Genomic DNA, 18102 nt, shown 5'->3' on the forward strand with positions numbered 1-18102 from the left:
GAGCTTCCCCTCCTTGAAGGGGGAGCTGCTCTTACCCATCATTTCTCCACATCTCGTGTCCCCATGCCAGTGCTGGCTGCAGCTGATAAAAGCCCTCTTTGCAGGTGGGGTGTGTGGCTAGCGTGGTGGCTTTCCCACTGATGTTTGTGGGAATCTGTTCCTCCTGCGTTTCTTTTTTTTCCTTTTCCAGCCCTCGGGGAATTCCTGGGGAATATGCATTGTATTATCTTGGCTTATCTGAAGTTGTTAAGGCTTTTCTTTCACGAGTGTCGCAAATGATTTTGCAAATGATTATTTTTTTAATTTTTTTTCCCCAAGATGCCGTACAAGCAAAAACCTAAGGGCTTAATCGTGAAGATGCTCACGTATGGGAACTCTGCCAGCCCGGGGCTCCCCACACCAGCGCCTGCCCTGTCCCACAGCCCCTTGGATTGCAGTTGGGACCTTTTGCACCTATATAGGTCTGCCGTGGCCTGGCGTATGCTGCCAGCTCAGAAGCAGTAGGCTGAGCACCAGCCGTGCTGCCTGTTGAAAAATTCCTGCAAAAGGAGATTGCTCTCTCCATCCCCCATATAATTTAGCTCTGCTTTCGGTATGTCTGTGTCTTTGTACTCTCAGGAACTCCCCAAACCTATTCGTCCTGCCCTGATTCCCTGCCTGCCAGACGAGACCTAGTCAATCAGAAAATTGTTTAATACTTTTCCTTTTATTCCCAAGAGATCTCCTGGCCTTCTGTGTTCCCATTCATCAGCCCCTTTTCTACCAGCTACCCCCACCCACTCTGTGTCTTTTATCTGCCTAAAACCAATCATTCTTCCCCTCTTCTTTTTTTCGCTTGACAAAAGGAATCAGAATTTAATAAGAGCAAGCTGCAAAATATCAGCATTAATCCCCTTGTCCTCATGGGGCTGGCGCCACGAGTCCCCGGGTCCCCTTATCGGCACCAAACTGTATTTCACCAGCTAGAACCCTCCTGATAGCATAAATACCTGCCATGCAGGTGTCTCCAGCTGACAAGATAACACCTTATCAATCATACGTCCCCAGTTTATGCAAAAAAGCCCATCTTCCTTCTGTTTGTTTCATCTCGTGGCGGACGGAGAGCTGGGGAAGGGAGGGGCCAAAAAAAAATAATTGAATCCCTTCTGTTCCCGTCCACTTGAAGAGCCAGGTGATACTCCCTGCTGGCACCTTGCCTCCCTCCTGTGGCAGACCCTAAATGTCTGCTCGCTGGCAGGGACTGCAGGACGAGCAGGGTCTGCTTTGGTTCATGACCCTCTTAGTTGTGTCCTCCGACACAACTCAGCCTGATCAGCAAGGTAGGAACAGCATGGGATGCGTGTGAAGCAGCTTTCTTTACTTCATCCTATAGGGCAGGGCAGGACTGGGACTGATCTCAGGTGAAGGGGATGTGGCAGGGATATACAGGTGCCTGTGGGGTCAGAGGGTTTCTACAGCTTTAGTTGTGTTCTCCGACCTCCGTAAGGTTAAACTGCTGCAACCTCCAGGTCTGTAACAGGTAGAGGCATAAAGATGCCTTTTAGCAGTCCAGTTTGTTCTGTTCACATTAGGGAATTGAGCTTTAATGGGGAAAGGGCCCGGTGCAAGTCCAGCAAGTGCTTTGATTGAAATGTTTGGGTAAGATTTCACGGACTCAAGTAGTCAGACCTGTACACAATATTGAGTTGAGCAGCTTGACCTTCCTCTGAAGTTTCATCTCAGTGGTAGCCATCACATGCAAAGGACCGGTGTAGAAGTCCAAACCCTGCTAAAAAATTAAGGAAGGACGGCACTTGGTAAGCAAAGGCCTGGAGCTGCAGTGCCATTTCCATTCCTGGGAGGTGGCATTTGCTCTGCTCCGCAGCACCTTCGGTTCACAGAGTGGCTGATGATGTGTGGGGAGGGAAATGAGCAGCAAGAGCAAATGACCTCAGAGGCTGCAAAGAGCCTGGTTTCCATTGCAAATGCCCTTATTAGGATGGAAAAAGGTAGGGAAAAAAAAAAAAAGGCAGAGAGTACAAGGCAGAAAAAATGCCTGGAAAAGATGTCTTCAGCTGTTTCCACAGCAGCTGCTCCTGAAATGGGTTGTGGTTCCTTAAACATACCTTTAACCCTATCCTCACGAGTGTTTTCCACTCCTTAATAAAGGGAGGTTCTAAAAACAACAGCACCGGATCCAGGTGAATCACAGGGCAGTATTTATCTTAGTCTCTAATCTGTACTTGAATTGTAATGTGCTTGGAGCAGCGACTGTATCTTTGGTCTTTGTGTGTACAATACTTATCAGAGTGGGTTTCTGTTCCGCAAATGCAGCTCCCGTGCGCCGCCTCGATACAAAAAATTAGCGACGATGATAAATCACAGCCAGTTCTGGTTCTGGAAGACCAGTTGTGTGGGAGAGGAAAGGAACAGCGGTTGTTAGACCCAAATCCTAGGTGTTCCTGTACTCTCTTAATGTCGGCGTCTCCTTTTGGCGTCTGCCCTTGCTACTTATTAAAAAGTAAAATGACTCCTGTAGTACAACGGCTTCTTCTGCTGCTGCTGGAGAGCCCAGCTCTTAAGCTCGGGGGACGGGTGTGGTATCTGCCATCACTCACAGCGCTCGGGGAGCAAAATGCTCAGGCCTGTTACGTCGGTGAGAGCATCTGCCTCACCCTGACAGAGGAGTCACTTGGCTGGTGGGTTGGTGTAATGAATTAGCTAGCTTAACCCATGTCCATTTGCCTCCCATCATGGGTAAATGAGCATTCGGTACCACCCAGGTCCCTCAAGCTGCACCTCTGCACCGAGGTGCTATGGGGACATGGGCTCTGTCCCCAGGCCCTCCAATTTTGTGTGTTACAGCTGATGCCACTTGCCAGACCTCTCCCTCCTTTTTGCCCTTGGGACCTCTCCATGAAGACACCTGTCTTATCCCATTAGGGCAGTTCCCCGTGGGGACGTGGGGATGTATGGATCATGTCTGCTGCAGTTCCCATCTCCACACCATGACACGCCATCGATCAGCATCTCCCTGCTGTCGTGTCTCCTCTCTCAGTCGTTGGTGACCTTGATGGACACCTGACGCCGTACTGCCATGCTTTCAGAGCACTGAAAACATGCCTGTCATGCCATCCTATTTTCCCCCAACACTGAAATTTTTGTTATATCCACGGTGAGAGAGAACATTAGCATGAATGAACATGATGGAGGGCTATAAAGTTTTTATTACGGCAATTTTAGGCTGTTCATCTTATGAGTGGCAAACTAACTCCTGGGGAGGGAAGTGCTTTGGGAGGCACTCGCCGAGCAGCTTGGGGAGGAATCCCAATGGGGATGGAGGAGATGAAGGACAAGGGAATTGGTGTTGCTCATAAAAAATAAAACAAAATAAAGGTGGTTTGAATGAATCAACCCTCAGCTACATGCAGGTAGTGTGAAATTGGTGTCTTGAAGTGGCCTGCCCTTGTGTAATGGAGAACAGCATTTAGTTTCTTCCGTGTGCTAGTTTGGGGCTGGGCGATGTGATTAATAAAAAGCTGCTTGCACAATGCCCAGCACAGCTGCTGTGGCATGCGTACGTGCTCTGGGCCTGTGGATGAACAGGCTATGGCTGTATAAGCACTTTTATTTACTCCTCTTGCCCCTCCTTTCCTTTTAAAAAAGACAATTTCTGTGCATCTCTCCCTGGTCTCTGGGCTGTGACTTTCAGGCAGGTTTGGGTAGGTCTGCGTGGGCGTGGGTTGTTTTGTCACTTATTACCCGGGCACTGCAGAGCTCTCTCTGAGTTTAAATTTATGTGTTCCGGCTTTTATTGCTGTGCCACTTGGCTCTTTTGAGTTATCTCAGTCACCAAATGAATTTTATAGTCCATTGGGGGCTGTCCATGCTTGTTAAGGTGATATTTCCATCTCCAGCGTGCCGTGGAATCTCATCCGCCACGCAGCGAGCGCTTCCACCAGCCTGCCGCTTCTCCAGGAAGCACCCCAGGTCCTCGGGGACCCCTGCAGCCACTGGACGAGTTGTGGCAGAGGCTCCTGGAAGAACACACAGCTCACAGTGCACACTTTTTCTTGGGAAGGAGGTGTCATCGATGCCGTTGCAGTGCTGGATGCTGCTGGCTGTGAAGCTCTTTGGTGCAGGGAGCCAGCAATGAATGGCTTTTGGGTACAGCACTCCCCTGGTAGAGAGGGATTATTGATCAGAGGGGTGGCCCCACGGTGGGCGATCCTCCTAATGCCACCCTTTTGCTCTGCCTTGAACTGTTTTCTCCCCCTCTTCTGGAAGGGGGTCTCATGTTGTTTAATGGCTCCCCAGCGTTGCTTTATTAACGTCATCAAAATTTCAGGGGTGTTTTGGAAAGAGTACTTCCCACCCTGCATCAGGTCTCATAGCACAGCAGGTATGTATGGTGGCAGAGATGGGAGAGGGAGTCAGGAATTAATCACCGGGCGGTGATGGATGCTCTGGGCTTGATGTGGTGCTGCAGAACGAGGAGTCATCCAGGGACAGATGTAGGGATTACAAAAGTTTCCCCTGCAGCTGGGCACCCAGAAATCCAATTTGTATGTCCCTTGTGCCCGCTGCTGGCATGGCTGGTCAGCAGCCCGTGTAGCACTGCAGCCCTTCGCCAGGAGCCTGCAGCTAGAGAGTTGAACTCTGCTTCTCAGCTGCAGTGTGTTATCCATCACATCAGCCAGGCACAGATTGCTCTTCAGATGATACGGGGTTCTTGTCTTTTTACCCTGATCCCCTTAAGAAGGCTCCCCTAGGACTCAACCACTGGAAGACAACTTGCCGGTTCCTTTTTCCTGCGTGAAGGGCTCCTGGTAGGATTTCTCAGTGAGTCTCTGCTGGACTTAATGTGATGTTGTTTTCTTTCTCCGCTCCTCCTTTGTAAACTACTAATCAATGATATATTGCAGCTGTTTCCATGATTCATTTTCTTAAGCCTGTCGTAAGGCTAATTGGTTTTCAGTTTAAGTCCTGGATCTTGCAAATTACTGTGTGTGGGCACATTGCAGGATCCGGGGCCCCAAATTTTCATTCCCCGCTGTCATTAGCAGTGTTAGAGTCTGTGCTAATCCCTCTCCAGCTAACTGTCTTCATACAGCAATTTAACTGCTTCGTATTAACCTGGTGCACCTCTTCCCGCTGGGTTGTGCTGCGTTCCTATGTCACCCTTGTGGCAGCCATCGCATCTCTCCCACTGAGTGCAAATAAAAGCAAATTATAAACAAAACCGAGCCCGGAACTACACAGCTCCTCCTTTCCCTCCTGTTCTGTCCCTCCAAAATGAGAGATTCCTGTAAGGAGTTAGCATGTCCATCATTTAACTAAACAGTACGCATCTAACGTTTTTTAATCTCCCCTCGTAAATCAATCCCTCCAGGAACTTATCTAATTCAGCTGTCTGGAAATTAAAAAATAAAATAGATCTCACAATAGGACAAGCCTGAAATGTCTTTGGGGGGGAGGGAGAGGAGCGGCGGAGGGTCTGAGTGGCAGCAAATAACACTTGGTATTTTATAACCCCTTCCATCTGAGGATCTCAATGTACTTTGCAAACGGGAGTGAATTAAGGGTCACCGTGTCCCCCCATGAGGCTGGGAAGTCTTGTCACAAATCTGTGTCAGCTAGCACTTGTCTTTATGAAGCACGTGCAGCTGCTGGAATTGCTCGGCCTCTGCAGGGATAGAAGTCATTTCTTCCTGCTGCAGGAAATTAGCTTCTACCCGCTGCAGTTGGAGGTGGAGAGGAGAGTTCCCATTAGGAGCAGAAGGCCTCTGAGGGAGATGAAAAATTCCAACCCCTTTTAATAAAGGTAACTGGATTAAATGCACACGCATTAGATACGCTCTGTATTTTAGAGGCAGGAAAATTCAGACACAGACAAAGTGATGTGTCCAGCACCACGCCGGGAATGAGAGGCAGAGAGAGGAAATCTTCACCCATTGCTATAATTGCAGAACCATCCTCCTTCCTGCAAATAGCAGCAAGCTTTGACTACTTGTGGCCAGCAGCATGAAATCTGGGCTATACAGCTAGGCGTTCGACTGAATGGCTTTATCAGAAACTCCAGATATGCTTACAGGTACCAAGGGAATCTCCTCTTCTGAGGAGATTCCAGTGCTTCCTGCTTCGAGGAAGGTTGTTTCAAGGCAGACAGGAGCAGCTGTCTTTCTGGTGGCTTCTTGGCATTCCACTCTGGGCCCCCACAGCTCGGGGAAGGCACCCTGGCCTGCCCTGAGATGAGATAGCAGAAGGTACCAGGTCTTTTTCAGGTTTGGCTGAAGTTCTGAATAAGGGCTTGCATTTGTTCTTCTCCTACCCTTACTGCTCCACCAACCCATCCCCAATAATTATCTTTCAGATTCATCCCTTCCGTCTATCCTCATTCTCCTTAACTGCTCATTGAGATTAGGAAACATCCTTTTAGTCTCCCTCTCTCATCCTCATTAAATCTCCTTTTTATTTTTTTTTTCTTTATCTTCATCTCCTCCTTCCTAGACTGTCACTAAATTAAAAAAGAAAGAAGAAAAAAAAAGAGTAAAGAAAGACTCTTTAATGTGTTTTAAAAAATCTCTTTGAAAATGATACCGTCTGTGTCGCTTCTGTCTCTGTGTCTCTCTAGCTTTATTTATTTATTTTTACAGACTTAACTAAAAACGGGCTTATTGATAAAAGCCACAGTGTCTGCTGTTTGCTGATGATTAGGTGCAAAGACGAGGCCTTTCCCTGTTCAGATAGGTAAATATGTAAAAGATGTTATTTAAATTGAAAGGACAGGCTGACAATGTGCATTCTTCCTCCCTCCAGCACCCAGTGTCACAGGCACAGATGTCCAGGAAAAAGTCTGGACTAGAATCCAAAGATAAAAGCAGAGTTTGCCCCCAAACGTGCACTTAACCCCAGGCACTGATTCCAGAAACTGCTGATGTCTCCAGGCCCTTGAGAGATGTTCTGGTTGCTAGCAGACTGCAAATTGCAGCATCTCGACCCTCACGGCTTCCATTAGTCAGCCCCAGATAGGAAATGGTACAGAAGAGCAGCTTCTTGCCCAATGGGAACAGGACTGGGAGGTTCTCTGTCAAAAAGAGAAAAAGAATAGGAAAAAAAAAAAAGACAAAAAAAGAAAAAGACAAAAAAAATAGCACTTCTCTGATTTGAAATACTTGTGGACCCAGATCTAAACATCTTCTCAAAATACCCTTAAGTTCGGGAAGTTTTTGAACAGGATCCATAGGCTAAGAGATTTTAAAGCTGGAAAAGTCGACTCACTCATCTTCATTCTGATCTGAAAGTGTTACCATGACGTGAGCACGTGTCCAAGCTGTCCTTGCTCTAGCTCTTTTAAGCACTAGGAGCAATGAAACTGCAGCAGCTGAGGCTTCTGTGGCTACGTGCACTTACCCAGAGCTGTGTGCCTTTAGCAAGGAAAACTTCTGCCCTTGCAGGTTTAGAATTGCTAACGAACAGGACAACCATTGCTTACTGCAATCACGCTTCTGGTAACTCCTGGTAGCAGAGATCCGGACCATCTGTGTTTGCCAGCTGCCTGGGCACTGACATGAAAGAGCTGGGTTTGAGGGCATCGTGTAGTATCACAGAAGTGTTGGTTGGAAGGGACTGCTCGCTGGGCCTCTAGTCTCCAGTCCAAGCTCCTGGATGAAGCCAGACATCTATCTCTGTGTCAGAATCAAAAGGGCTGCATCTCAGTGGGTTCATTTCCTCTTCTCCCTCCTTTCCCTGCCTCGTGGCTGCCTCTCCTCCTTGCCACTCTGCCAACACCGGGGCAGCTTTGGCTACCTACCCAAATCTCAGTTCCAGAGGCACACAAGGTGGCCCATTGCAGAGCCAGTGTAGATCCCAATTTGCTAGGGCTTTTTAGTTCATGTTCCATATAAAAAGGTTCCTCATGACTTGCTGGAATACCTGGCACAGGCCCAGGGGAGGCAGTGTTGGTGTCAACGTGTAGTTGACATTTAGTCATTAGGACTGGATTCCTGACAACAGCAACAAAATGTTGCTGAGAATCCAGCAAAGGTATAAATGGAGAAGGGTTTCTGCCAGACCTGTGGGCCTGATTTCTGCTGGTGGCATTTTGCTCAGAGCTAGAAGTTGGCCTTACTTCTGTGGTGGAGCCAAACAAAACCCAGAACATACCCATCTGCAGTTTAAGTTGTATCATTATGATGTTACCTTGGAATTTTCCATTTTTTTGTGTGTGTTTCTGCTGCTCCTGGTTTCCTTGGTAGAAAATTTCAGTGTACGTAACCAAGGGTTATTACCTTGTGCCTTGCTGTCTGGAGCTAGCACTCCTCAAAAACGCCATGAGGCCCAATGATAACATAAATTTTAACGTTATGGACTCATCCTAACAGTAGGGACCCCTTTAATATCTTAGGTCTTAGAGAGGCTGGAGGTATTAACCAGACCATTCTCTATGGTCTTCTTCAGTGCTTAGTCACTAATTGTTATTCACTACTCCCCCAGAGCATTTTGTTTCTGATGACATGTGCAAATGGCACATTTGTTAGCAGACAAGGTTTGAGAGCGAGAACAAATCTAGCTTATTCTAATAAAGTGAGAATTAAAACAGTGGGTTACACTATTGAAAATGAGAGTTATGCAGAATGAGACAGGAAAATGCACTGCCAGTTATCTATGCGACACTTTTGTTCCCTTCCCAGCTCTTCATTGAGAAGCTCTCTCCCAGCCTGGGGCTCCGGCAGCCCCATGAACTGAGCGTGAGTGCCAGGAGTTGTTCTTCCTGAGTGAATCGCTGACGTGGTATTCACCCTACCACCATTAAGGAACCATGCAGTGAATGTGCCTTCAAAAAGCGGCTCCTCACCCTACTCCTGTTTGACTTAGAAAGAAGGGTATGCACTAATACCACCCTTTCCCTTCCTGATAAGCTGTTGAGGGGATTTCTGTTTGGAGCATCCCAGTCAGGGTTTGACAACTTCCCATTAAAAAAAGGAGATCATTCTGAGGTTCGCATCTCCTGTGCAAACGTAGCGGGTTTACGTGGCAAGGTTTTGGCCAGCACTGCGGGGCCTCGCCATTAGTAGGGCCCACAAACCTAAAAGCAACCCAAGCGTGGAGGCCGGGATTTTGCTGTGGAGAAGTTCAGATCGCAGCGTTACAAGCAAGGTTTCCCAGCTTCCTCAGGCCTGGCACGCGATCAAATAAACAAGAAAAAAAAAAAAAGTTTAATTAAACTAACATGAAAAAAAAAAACCCTGAAAGTGTCACAAAAACTGAAGGCGGTGGTGCCAGTTCCCCACGGCATATGGCAGAGCAGCCGCTCTCCCCGCGCCACAAAGGCGGGCCTGTCACTTCAGAGGGACGCGCGGCCCTTTCATTTCCCCGCCTGTCACCCTGACGGCGACGGGACCATCCCCTCCGCCGCCCTCCCCTCCTGAGCAGGAGACAGGGCAAGCTGCCGCAGGGGACAGGATTTCTCCTGGGGAAGGCACAGAGGGGAAAGCCGCCCATTTTGCAATTTCGGATGGCACCGTGAGGGGCTGGCCGCGGGAGGAGGAGCGCAGAGCGTCACCTGCTGTGCAGGCCTCTGGGGGCCCCCTCCGCTACCTGCCACCGGGCTTGAAGCACTTTATTCTTTTATCAAAGAGAATTTCGATTGGACATCTAAACCCCTTTAAAAACAGAGAAGTCTTGATGTTCGCTGTGTTTGATGTGGGTGCGTTTCAGGGGGCAGGTAGGGCCGGTTTCCCGGCTCCATCTTGCCTTGCACGAGTCCTCGGGCTCGGTGGGGCAGGGGAACACAGGGCTTGTTGTGGGGAGCAGGTCCGTGTGGCAGCCATCAGCCGGAGGGACAGGGAATGCTTTTGGGTATCAGAAAGAAGGATGAAGGCTTCTTTAGATCTATTAAAGGGCCGCGGTGAGCCTCTTCCCATGGGAAGGCAGTATGAAAGCTAGCTTGAGTTGAGTTAGGGAGTTGGGCTTTTATGCTTCTGGTGACTGCGATGACTTACATCCTTGGCTTAGAAAGCCTTGCTGTCCATTTGCCTGCCACATTTTCTCTCAGTTTGAGCAGCAGAGCATTATCTGGTATTCCTTTTTATGTCAGGTAATGTGCTGCTTTACCTATAAGCACATGTATGTGTGGAAGGCACAACAACAAACTTGAAAGCCCTTGGGCTCGCCAAGTACTGCGGGGGGACCGGGACAGTGACAGAGCATCAGGGGCTCCAATCTCATGGCACGGAGGGGAGATTTTTAAAGGGTTGCAGCACACCACTGGGAATTTGGTGTTTGAGTATCACAGCTTTCCAGGTTTATTTTTAAACATCCTGGTGTCTCAGTGGGTTTTAGCAGTATAGAAAGATGAAGGCAATGGCTCTGGCAGTGCAGACTTACAGGATCCCACACACCGGAGGAGGCAGTGGGATGTGACCAAAGGGCAAGTGTAGGGAAAGCTCAAATGTGGTATCGCTGGTGGAAAGGAGAGGAGAGGAAGAGGCTGAGCTCACAGGAGGCGAGGTCAAGCAGGTGAAAAGGACAGACAGGACGGAATTGCTGTAGGGTTTTGGAAGTGAGAAGAAATCGAAACTCAACCCAGTGAATGCTTCAGAACCAAGAGGGATGAAGCAGGATAGATGTGCCATGACGGGGTTTCAGGGCAAGGAGAGAGAATGCTAATAGCCACATTGTGTATGCTTTGTGTGTCAGAGAAGCTGGGAAGAAGTTGCAGTGTATGGAAGTGAGCAGTAATGAGCGGCCAGGCATGTCTCCCAGCTGTCAGGACAAAGAAGAAGGGCTTGGGTGCTGGCTGCGGTGCCGTCATCTTTATCCCAAGGGGCTTCCATCTGAAAATCTCTCCATGGGAGGTTCATTACTTCCCCCATCATCCCTGCAGTCTCTGCACAGACAGAAAGTGAACCCCGGGACCCAAGAGACCAGGCTGGGTCACAGTGGCCTCGTTCCTCCTTCCAGCCCTCCCAGTTCCCTGAAGGCTTGTGTGTTTCTGCGCTCTGAGGAAATTAGCTTGCTGAAGAGAAAGGGCACAGTCATTGTAAAAACCTGCTCCAATGAAGTTGTTTAATTGCAAAGGAGGAAAAACCATTTGTAAATTAAATGAATCACCCTGCTTACAATACAGAAGACTAAGGGATGATCTGAGAGGAAGCTGACACTTTGGCAGTCTGATGGCACAGTCTGAGACACAGGAGATAGAGCCGAGCATCTCAAAGTAGCAAAGGAAGCAGTGGCTTTTAGAGCAACAGGAAAGCAATTAGCCTTGTTTTCCCTACAGCTCCTTAGACGTCTGCTTGCTGTTAAATACCAAACCCTGTCCTGTTTTCCAGCTGCCTCTTCAGCCCATGCATGCATGGGGCTGTGCCGGGATGGGGGGCAGCTGGGAAGGCCCCCAGCATTGCCACCTGTCAGCTGAATCCCATTAACGAAACCAGCACCTGCTCCCCCATAACGAGGTGGGTTGGGAGCACCTCCAGCTGGGGTGATAACACACTCCTCTGTCTGTCGTCTGCTTATTGCATAAGACATCGAAGGGGTGCAGGGCGCTCCTTGGGGTTGCTTGTGCTGTGCAGAAATTTATAGGACAGCCTCGGGGCCTTTCCCTGAATTGCTGATGCTGTGTGAGGAATGAGGGGTGAGAGACTTCCAACAAGTGGTCAGAAGGAGGAGGAGGTGGAATCCAGCAGTCACACGCTTGGTAAGATATTGGCAGCTCTAGCTGTCTAGCCAAGTTGCTTAACTGTTAAATAACATGTCTGTGCTCTCCTAGGGCGTTCTGCAGTAATAATTAATAGTGATTACATAGCGATAATACAATGGTTATGCTAATAGACCTATCAGCTTGGATGTAAAGAGAGAGGAGCCAATACTATAAATATAGTAATATCTCTGTGGAGAGGGATCTTAATGACAAGACTATTTCGTATAGTAAACATGCTGATACTGTTTATAATAAACAGTGCAGTTCCTTACCTGCTACATTCAGTCTCTGCAGTTTTCCTGCAATTAACTTGTCTCTCTTCAGTCCTGCTTTTCTCTTTTCCCCCATCCCCACCTTACCCTATCTGCACAAAGGTGTTTCAAGATTTTTTTGCTTCTAAGTTGAGCAGGGAAGTGAACTGAATAGATATTTGTTAATATTCATGTTAAACCTTAGAGTGGAGACCAAGGCAGCATATAGGTGCTCAGGACAGTTACGGACTCAGGGGGTTAGAAGGCTTCTCTGGATCCCCACTTCTATTAGTCTATTATTTTCTTGAATAATTCTATGTGGAAATGGTGAGGAAAGAAAGGGATGAAAACTCGAAGGGTTAAGGTGCCTTGTTACTCAGTGCATGCACACGTACCAGATTCACAACAGCTGTGTGAGGAAACCCAGCCTCCTCTGAGCAAATGAGCACAGGGCTGCAGCAGCAAACCCTGGTGTGTGCTCCTGACTTGTGTCTCCTGCCAGTGGCTTTAGGGAAAAATTTAGAGCTGCCTTATGTTGCTTGGGGGCTCAGTCTCCAAGTACTGGTGTGTTGCCTGGGTGCTGGCAGCCGAGGATGGAAGCAGGAAGCTCTGAGGTTGGTAATATCATAAGCCCCATAAAAACTGGGGGAAGGAGGCTGGATGGAAGGAAGGAAGATCTTCTAAGCAGGTGACTAGATGCAGCTGGGATGAAAGGCTGTAGCCAGGCAAAGCAGTAGCTGGGGAGGCTAGTTACTATTTCAGGACTTTCCTCCTCAGCAGTAGCATGGGAAGGAGGCTTTTAAATTCAGAAATCCTATGAGGAGTGACCTATGCTGTTGGGGAGCAGCCGGTTTGCAAAAGATGACACAGCATGTGGTAAGCTAACTCATCGGCATCGTGCGCTGGGATGATAAAAAGGGCAAGGCATCCTCAGTGAGAGGGAAGAAACCTTTTCAGGAGTGAAACCACAGGCAAGGGGTGGTACAACCCAGGCCGTGCTGGAGGTGCTCTATGCCCAGAAACCTGGCCTTTGTTCCTGACCCAACAAGAATCCTGTTGGGTGGTACTGACTGCAGGTACTGCTTGTGGGCTTGAAGCTCCTCCAGACTTATTCAAGTCATGATAAGAGACATTGGCCGCAGTGCTTGGTGGAAACCCTAGGAGCATCCTGACAGCCCAGCCAGCTGCTGTGCCTAGCTGCAGTGCACTAAAATGATAGATCAGTAACCCTGGTCAGAAAATGGGGATGTGTCCAGTGCTCTGACGTGAGGGTCTGGTGGGCAGAATAAACCATGAGCTTGAGTGAAGCGTGTAAAAACCCATGCTGAACCCCCCCCAAGCCCTCTTACAAAATTCTGTTGTGTGTTTCAGCCTTGAACCTGTTGCAGTTTGTTTTCCAAGTTCAACTACTATTTGCAGTCACCCAGTTTTACAGAGGAATAGTAATGTATCCGTTACTCCAACAGGTTTCGGTTATCTTAACTAAGCTAAAGCCTCCTGGTCTGCTTGGCTTAGTGTGACCAATTTAAACAGCCATGGTGAACTAGGCCCTCTCCTGGCCTGCCTGGCAAAATCCTTGGCAACGTTTCAGTACTTGCTGGGGGCAGAAGCGGCTTCTCATGTTGGTGGAAGGCTTATGGCTTTGGGGGAATGCAAAAAGGTTCTCAAATATCCTTGCTAGTTGTCTTCCTTCTCTGAGCATCAGCATTGGGCAAGGAGGAGCCGACATGTTGGAAATACCATGTACAGTGGTAACCTCTGAATCAAATCTATTTTCTTAGGAGCTGAAACATGTTAATTCCTACTTGTATTTTAAAGATCTGGCAAGGTACCAGTGTCCACTGGGGAGGATGTGCATTTATCTTCTGGAGAATCTCACAGTCCAGTAGTACCCTGTCTCTAAATGTTTCTGCTGGGCTTTGTCTGGCATTTTCTGCTGCTATAGCACCTGGCCCACTGGAGGCAGCCTGGTGCCTGCAGGTCCCCCTAAGCACTGGTGACTGATCACCTTCACATTAAAAACAAAGCCAGAGGTCCTGGGAAGCAGAGGAGCCAGGAATAAACTTGATGCTTGTTAGTAGGTAGTCCCCATTTCTTGCATCCTACTGGGAAAAAATGGGGAAGGTGGGCAAGCAGGGGACTGGAGGGACAGAGATGGGGAAAACGCACTTTGTGGGTTTTTGTTTTTTTTTGCTCTCCCCGTCTTCCCATTCCCCACTGCTCCCTGTTTGAGACTTCGTGTCAAATACCTCTGTGTGCGTTCCCCTCCCCGCTCCCAAATCTCATCTCTCTTCAGAGCTTTGGCTTTAAATACGCACACATATATGCAATTAAATGCAGGCTTTGACTTTTCGCCTGGGAAACTGGAGGGATAAGGTGAGCTAAGCTTTTAATTACGAGTACCCATTCTGGGAGGCAGGGAATTCAAGCCGACAGTAGATGCTGCAGCACTGCTTAATCCTGTCTTACAGGGAAGGGAGGGGAAAAAACATGAATCTGCTGGAGAAAAGATTTCCTGAATATATAAAGAAAATATTGTTTCTTTCTGCTTTGCCTCTTCCACCTTCCCTTTCTTTTCTGTTCTGCCAAGTAGAAAATAGGCATTAAATGCTGGGGATTTGATTATGGCTTTTGTTAAGGTGAAAACATCAAAGTGCAGCTCTGACCCCTAGAATCAGACTATTTGTGTCAGGTTTTTTTTATTTTTGTTCCCCACCCTCTAGAGCAAACATAATGGGCCAGGTTCATCTGGGCTGCTTCATCCATTGACGTGGCTGGAGCTGCACCACAGACACCTCTGTGTGCAAGGGACTTTCTTGATGGGGAGGTGAACAGTGTAGTTGTTTCATGGCACCGCTTCCACAACAAGCACAGCTGTGGCTGTGTGAAAAATAAATACATACAATTATCCATGTCCTGCAAAGAAACCACTACCATGTTTTCTAGTGCAAGACACTGCAAGGGGAGGCAGGATTGAGCTGGGACACTCTGCTAGGTTAATGGGTGTGAGTCCCAGGCGAAGACCTGCCCGAGGAAGAGAAGCAGAATAGAAGGTGACCTGTCCTTGCGTCCTGAGGGTTGTGTCGAGCCAAGGCTGTGCCCTCCTGCAGCTGTTCACATGCCTTTTTTTGCAGTAGGACCTCCTGCAACTTGTGCTGGAGCCTCTGACTTGCCAGCCTTGGTCCAGGCTGGGCTTGTGGAGCTGGCCTTGTCAGCACCACTGGCTGCTTTTCAAGCCCTTCCGAGTGTTTCCCTCTCCTTTCTTTTCCTTTCCAATGACTAGTTGTGTGTCAGGGTGAAGCTATTGCATCTTCCAAGAGGAAGAGACAGGTCTTGCCTTCCAGAAAAGAGCACCAGTTACCCCAGCGGGGCTATTTCCAGCAGAAGGGCTTGTGGTGCCATGCACAGGAGGATATTTCAAATCGAGGTAACGTAGTCAGGGCCAGTTTTGGTAGGTGCCTGTTTGGGAAGAAGAGGGTGGAGATGAGAGCTGGGAGCTCAGAGGACAAGTTCGTCAATAGTGTCATGGCATCCTTGTTTTCTTGCTTGTTTCCCTGCTTCGAGGGGAGCTGGGCTGGCATGAACACTTCAAATGGGATTTTTCTGATGTCTGAATACTTCTGTCTGAACTTGTTCTTACAGTTCTTGTTCTGGATGAGTTTCTACTTAGCATCTCCTGACAGCTTTGTGCTACGGACTGACCCTTCGGGCCGCCTAATAGCTGAGGCCTTTGCCTAGCCTGCTGTTAACTAGGAGACCTGACTGCCTTACTGATAGGAAAAAAACTAAAAAATGCTCCACTGCCTCTGAATTTCCTCTGTAATGCCATCGTGACTCCTGATTAATTTCCATAATGCAATTTTGCCAGGTAGACCTCGGTAACCTTTTAGCTGACCTCCGTCACCTGCTGTTCCTCACAGGCTTCCCACTATTAAGAGCTGAATAATCCAGGCAAACCTGCCACCTTCAAGCAGATCGGTGGAGTGGTGTGGCATTTATATCTTGGGAGAAAGGGCTCTATCTTATATCACCTGCACAAAACCTTTGTTTGGCCTCAACTCTTGTTAGATACCAATCTTTCTTCCTGTGCCTGAGTTCTTCAGCTTAGAAAATTGGTGTAATGTCTACACGGCCACACCTGTGATATAAAGAAAATGTCCCAAATTAGTCAGCACTCAGTTTGGGGTTTAATGGTCTGTACTAAGTCAAGTTAGAGCAGCAAACCCTCCTGGGTGACTTCAGCCAAGCGGGGAGTGCAACAAGGAATTTGGTGGCTGCCTAATGAAGCAAGATCCGTAAGGATCTGGACAGCCAATGCGTGCATATGCAAAGAAGGCACTTGAAAAATTAAGAAGTTCCTTAGCTTAATGAAATAATAATTGTGTGTGCATGCGTGCGCTGGGGGCCTCTCAAGCATACTTAGAAACCCCAAGAGCCTGGTTGTACCTTTTGTGAGCCTTCTACTTCCACTTCGTTTCCAGAAAAATGTGAAGCCTTTTGGGAGGGGGTAGGCGCAAAGGAGCGTAGCAAACACCCTGGGGAAGGGAGAAGCAAAAGGCAAGGGAGCACTCGGTTTGTGTCATCAGCTCCAAATACCTTGGCCGTGGGCTTCCCCCAAGGTGGTGTGAGAGGCGAGACCAAGCGTGCGGGCGGCGCGTCGGGAGGGCACGTCTGGGAGAAGTGTTTATTTAAGACAATTGTGATCAAATATTCATCAGCTCTCACTCCCTCCATCCTGCTCCAGCTCCTTTCTCCCTCTGCTCAGCTGGAAAAGACTTCAGAGCGAAAGAGGGAGCAGCACTTAAATGCTTATTTATGTTGTCATTTCTAGGCATTTTATCAGGTCTCTAATGAAATAGATTTTCTCTCAAGAGGTGCGTATTTTCTGAGCCAGAGGGGGAGAGCACTACGGAGTGCTGAAAAAAAGCTGCCCACATTCGATACGTTTGATGCATTATTAATGATGATAAAAGCAAGAGGTTATAAACATTTTCTTTTCCAAGTACTAATTGCAGCTGACCCTAGCTTAAAAAAAAAAAAATAAAATGTGGGGGGAGTACAAACAGATCCAGCGAGCCTGAGGTGTAACTGTCAGGGCAAAACTCCTTTCTTGACAATCCCGAATGCTTTCACATATATCATTTCTAAGAGCGCTGCCAGAGCCAAACCATTTGGGACTAGAATTATAGCAGAGATTAGCAGGATTCTGTTCCAAGAATATCTTTATGGTGATCACTTGTCACTTGTCATTACAAATAAATCCTATTGGTCTTCTTGCCTCGGTCTCATCCTTGGCTTACTTACACTTGAGAAATCACTCTTCTCCTCCCCTCTTTTTTCCAGGTTGATTTTATTTTTGAATGGCTGCTGGCTTAGCCTGACTCAACACAGCCCTCCGCCCTGGTGGGGGTGGGAAGACATGAGAGTCTTTGCTTATTTTTAGTCCTGTAGCAGGTAAAACGTGTCTTAGTTGTTGTGGCTGGAATATTTCTGTGTATCTGTGGCTTCACGTAGGGCAGCAGAGCATACACACAGGGTTAGAGAGATGACACTATTGCCCTTTGCCTCCAAAGAGTGATGCCTTCTTGGCCAAAGCTCCTGTTAACAAGGGGCAATCCAGGCCAAATGGCAGAAAATAAGCAGAAATCAAGTGTTACCATCTCATGATGTACCACCTTCCTCCTCTTGGCTGCTGGTGCTCTCGCTCAAGGCAGCGTGAGGCAAATTCTGCTGTCTGAATCCTCCACAGCTGTGATGAAACCCACTGAGTTTTTACAGGTGATGCTGAGATGTCCTAGGTCTAAGCAGCAGAAATGGAGTTTGAAGCAGTTAAGGAAGGCATCGAACACCAACAAATCTAGTTAGTTATCGAGGTGAGCCCTTGGAAGGGGTGAGGGTTGGACGGAGTTGCCCACAGACTTCTGTGCTTTCTCCAGAGCTTTAAAAGACTCTGTGCTAACACTGGAGCTTAGGCTGGTGTTTGAATATGCTTTAAAAACCAGAACACGTTCGCTAATATGTTGGCTTTGTTTGCAACAGAATGCCTTATTTCTATTTATTATTTCACTCATTTATTATTGATATTACAGTAACAGCTAGAGGCCTTTTTCTGCTAGGTGTCCTACGGATTCCTTGTAAGGGGGAAGTTTCTCTGCTCAGGCTCTG

General features: G+C 48.0%; 1 protein-coding gene across 2 annotated transcripts in view; it reads left to right on the forward strand.

Moving 5' to 3' along the window:
• Window positions 1-18102, forward strand: part of LSAMP (limbic system associated membrane protein) — an 876454-nt gene that overhangs the window by 535457 nt on the left and 322895 nt on the right. The window contains exon 1 of one of the 2 annotated variants that reach the window (XM_027463047.3): window positions 11548-11683. The exons of the other annotated variant lie outside the window; for it this stretch is intronic. Coding sequence (XP_027318848.2) covers window positions 11614-11683 — 70 coding nt within the window. The 5' untranslated portion in view covers window positions 11548-11613. Of the gene's footprint in view, window positions 1-11547; window positions 11684-18102 lie in introns of those variants that run through there. 2 annotated transcript variants of the gene reach the window in all.

This window comes from Anas platyrhynchos, chromosome 1 (genome assembly GCF_047663525.1).
Source record: "Anas platyrhynchos isolate ZD024472 breed Pekin duck chromosome 1, IASCAAS_PekinDuck_T2T, whole genome shotgun sequence".
Classification (NCBI taxonomy): Eukaryota; Metazoa; Chordata; class Aves; order Anseriformes; family Anatidae; genus Anas; species Anas platyrhynchos.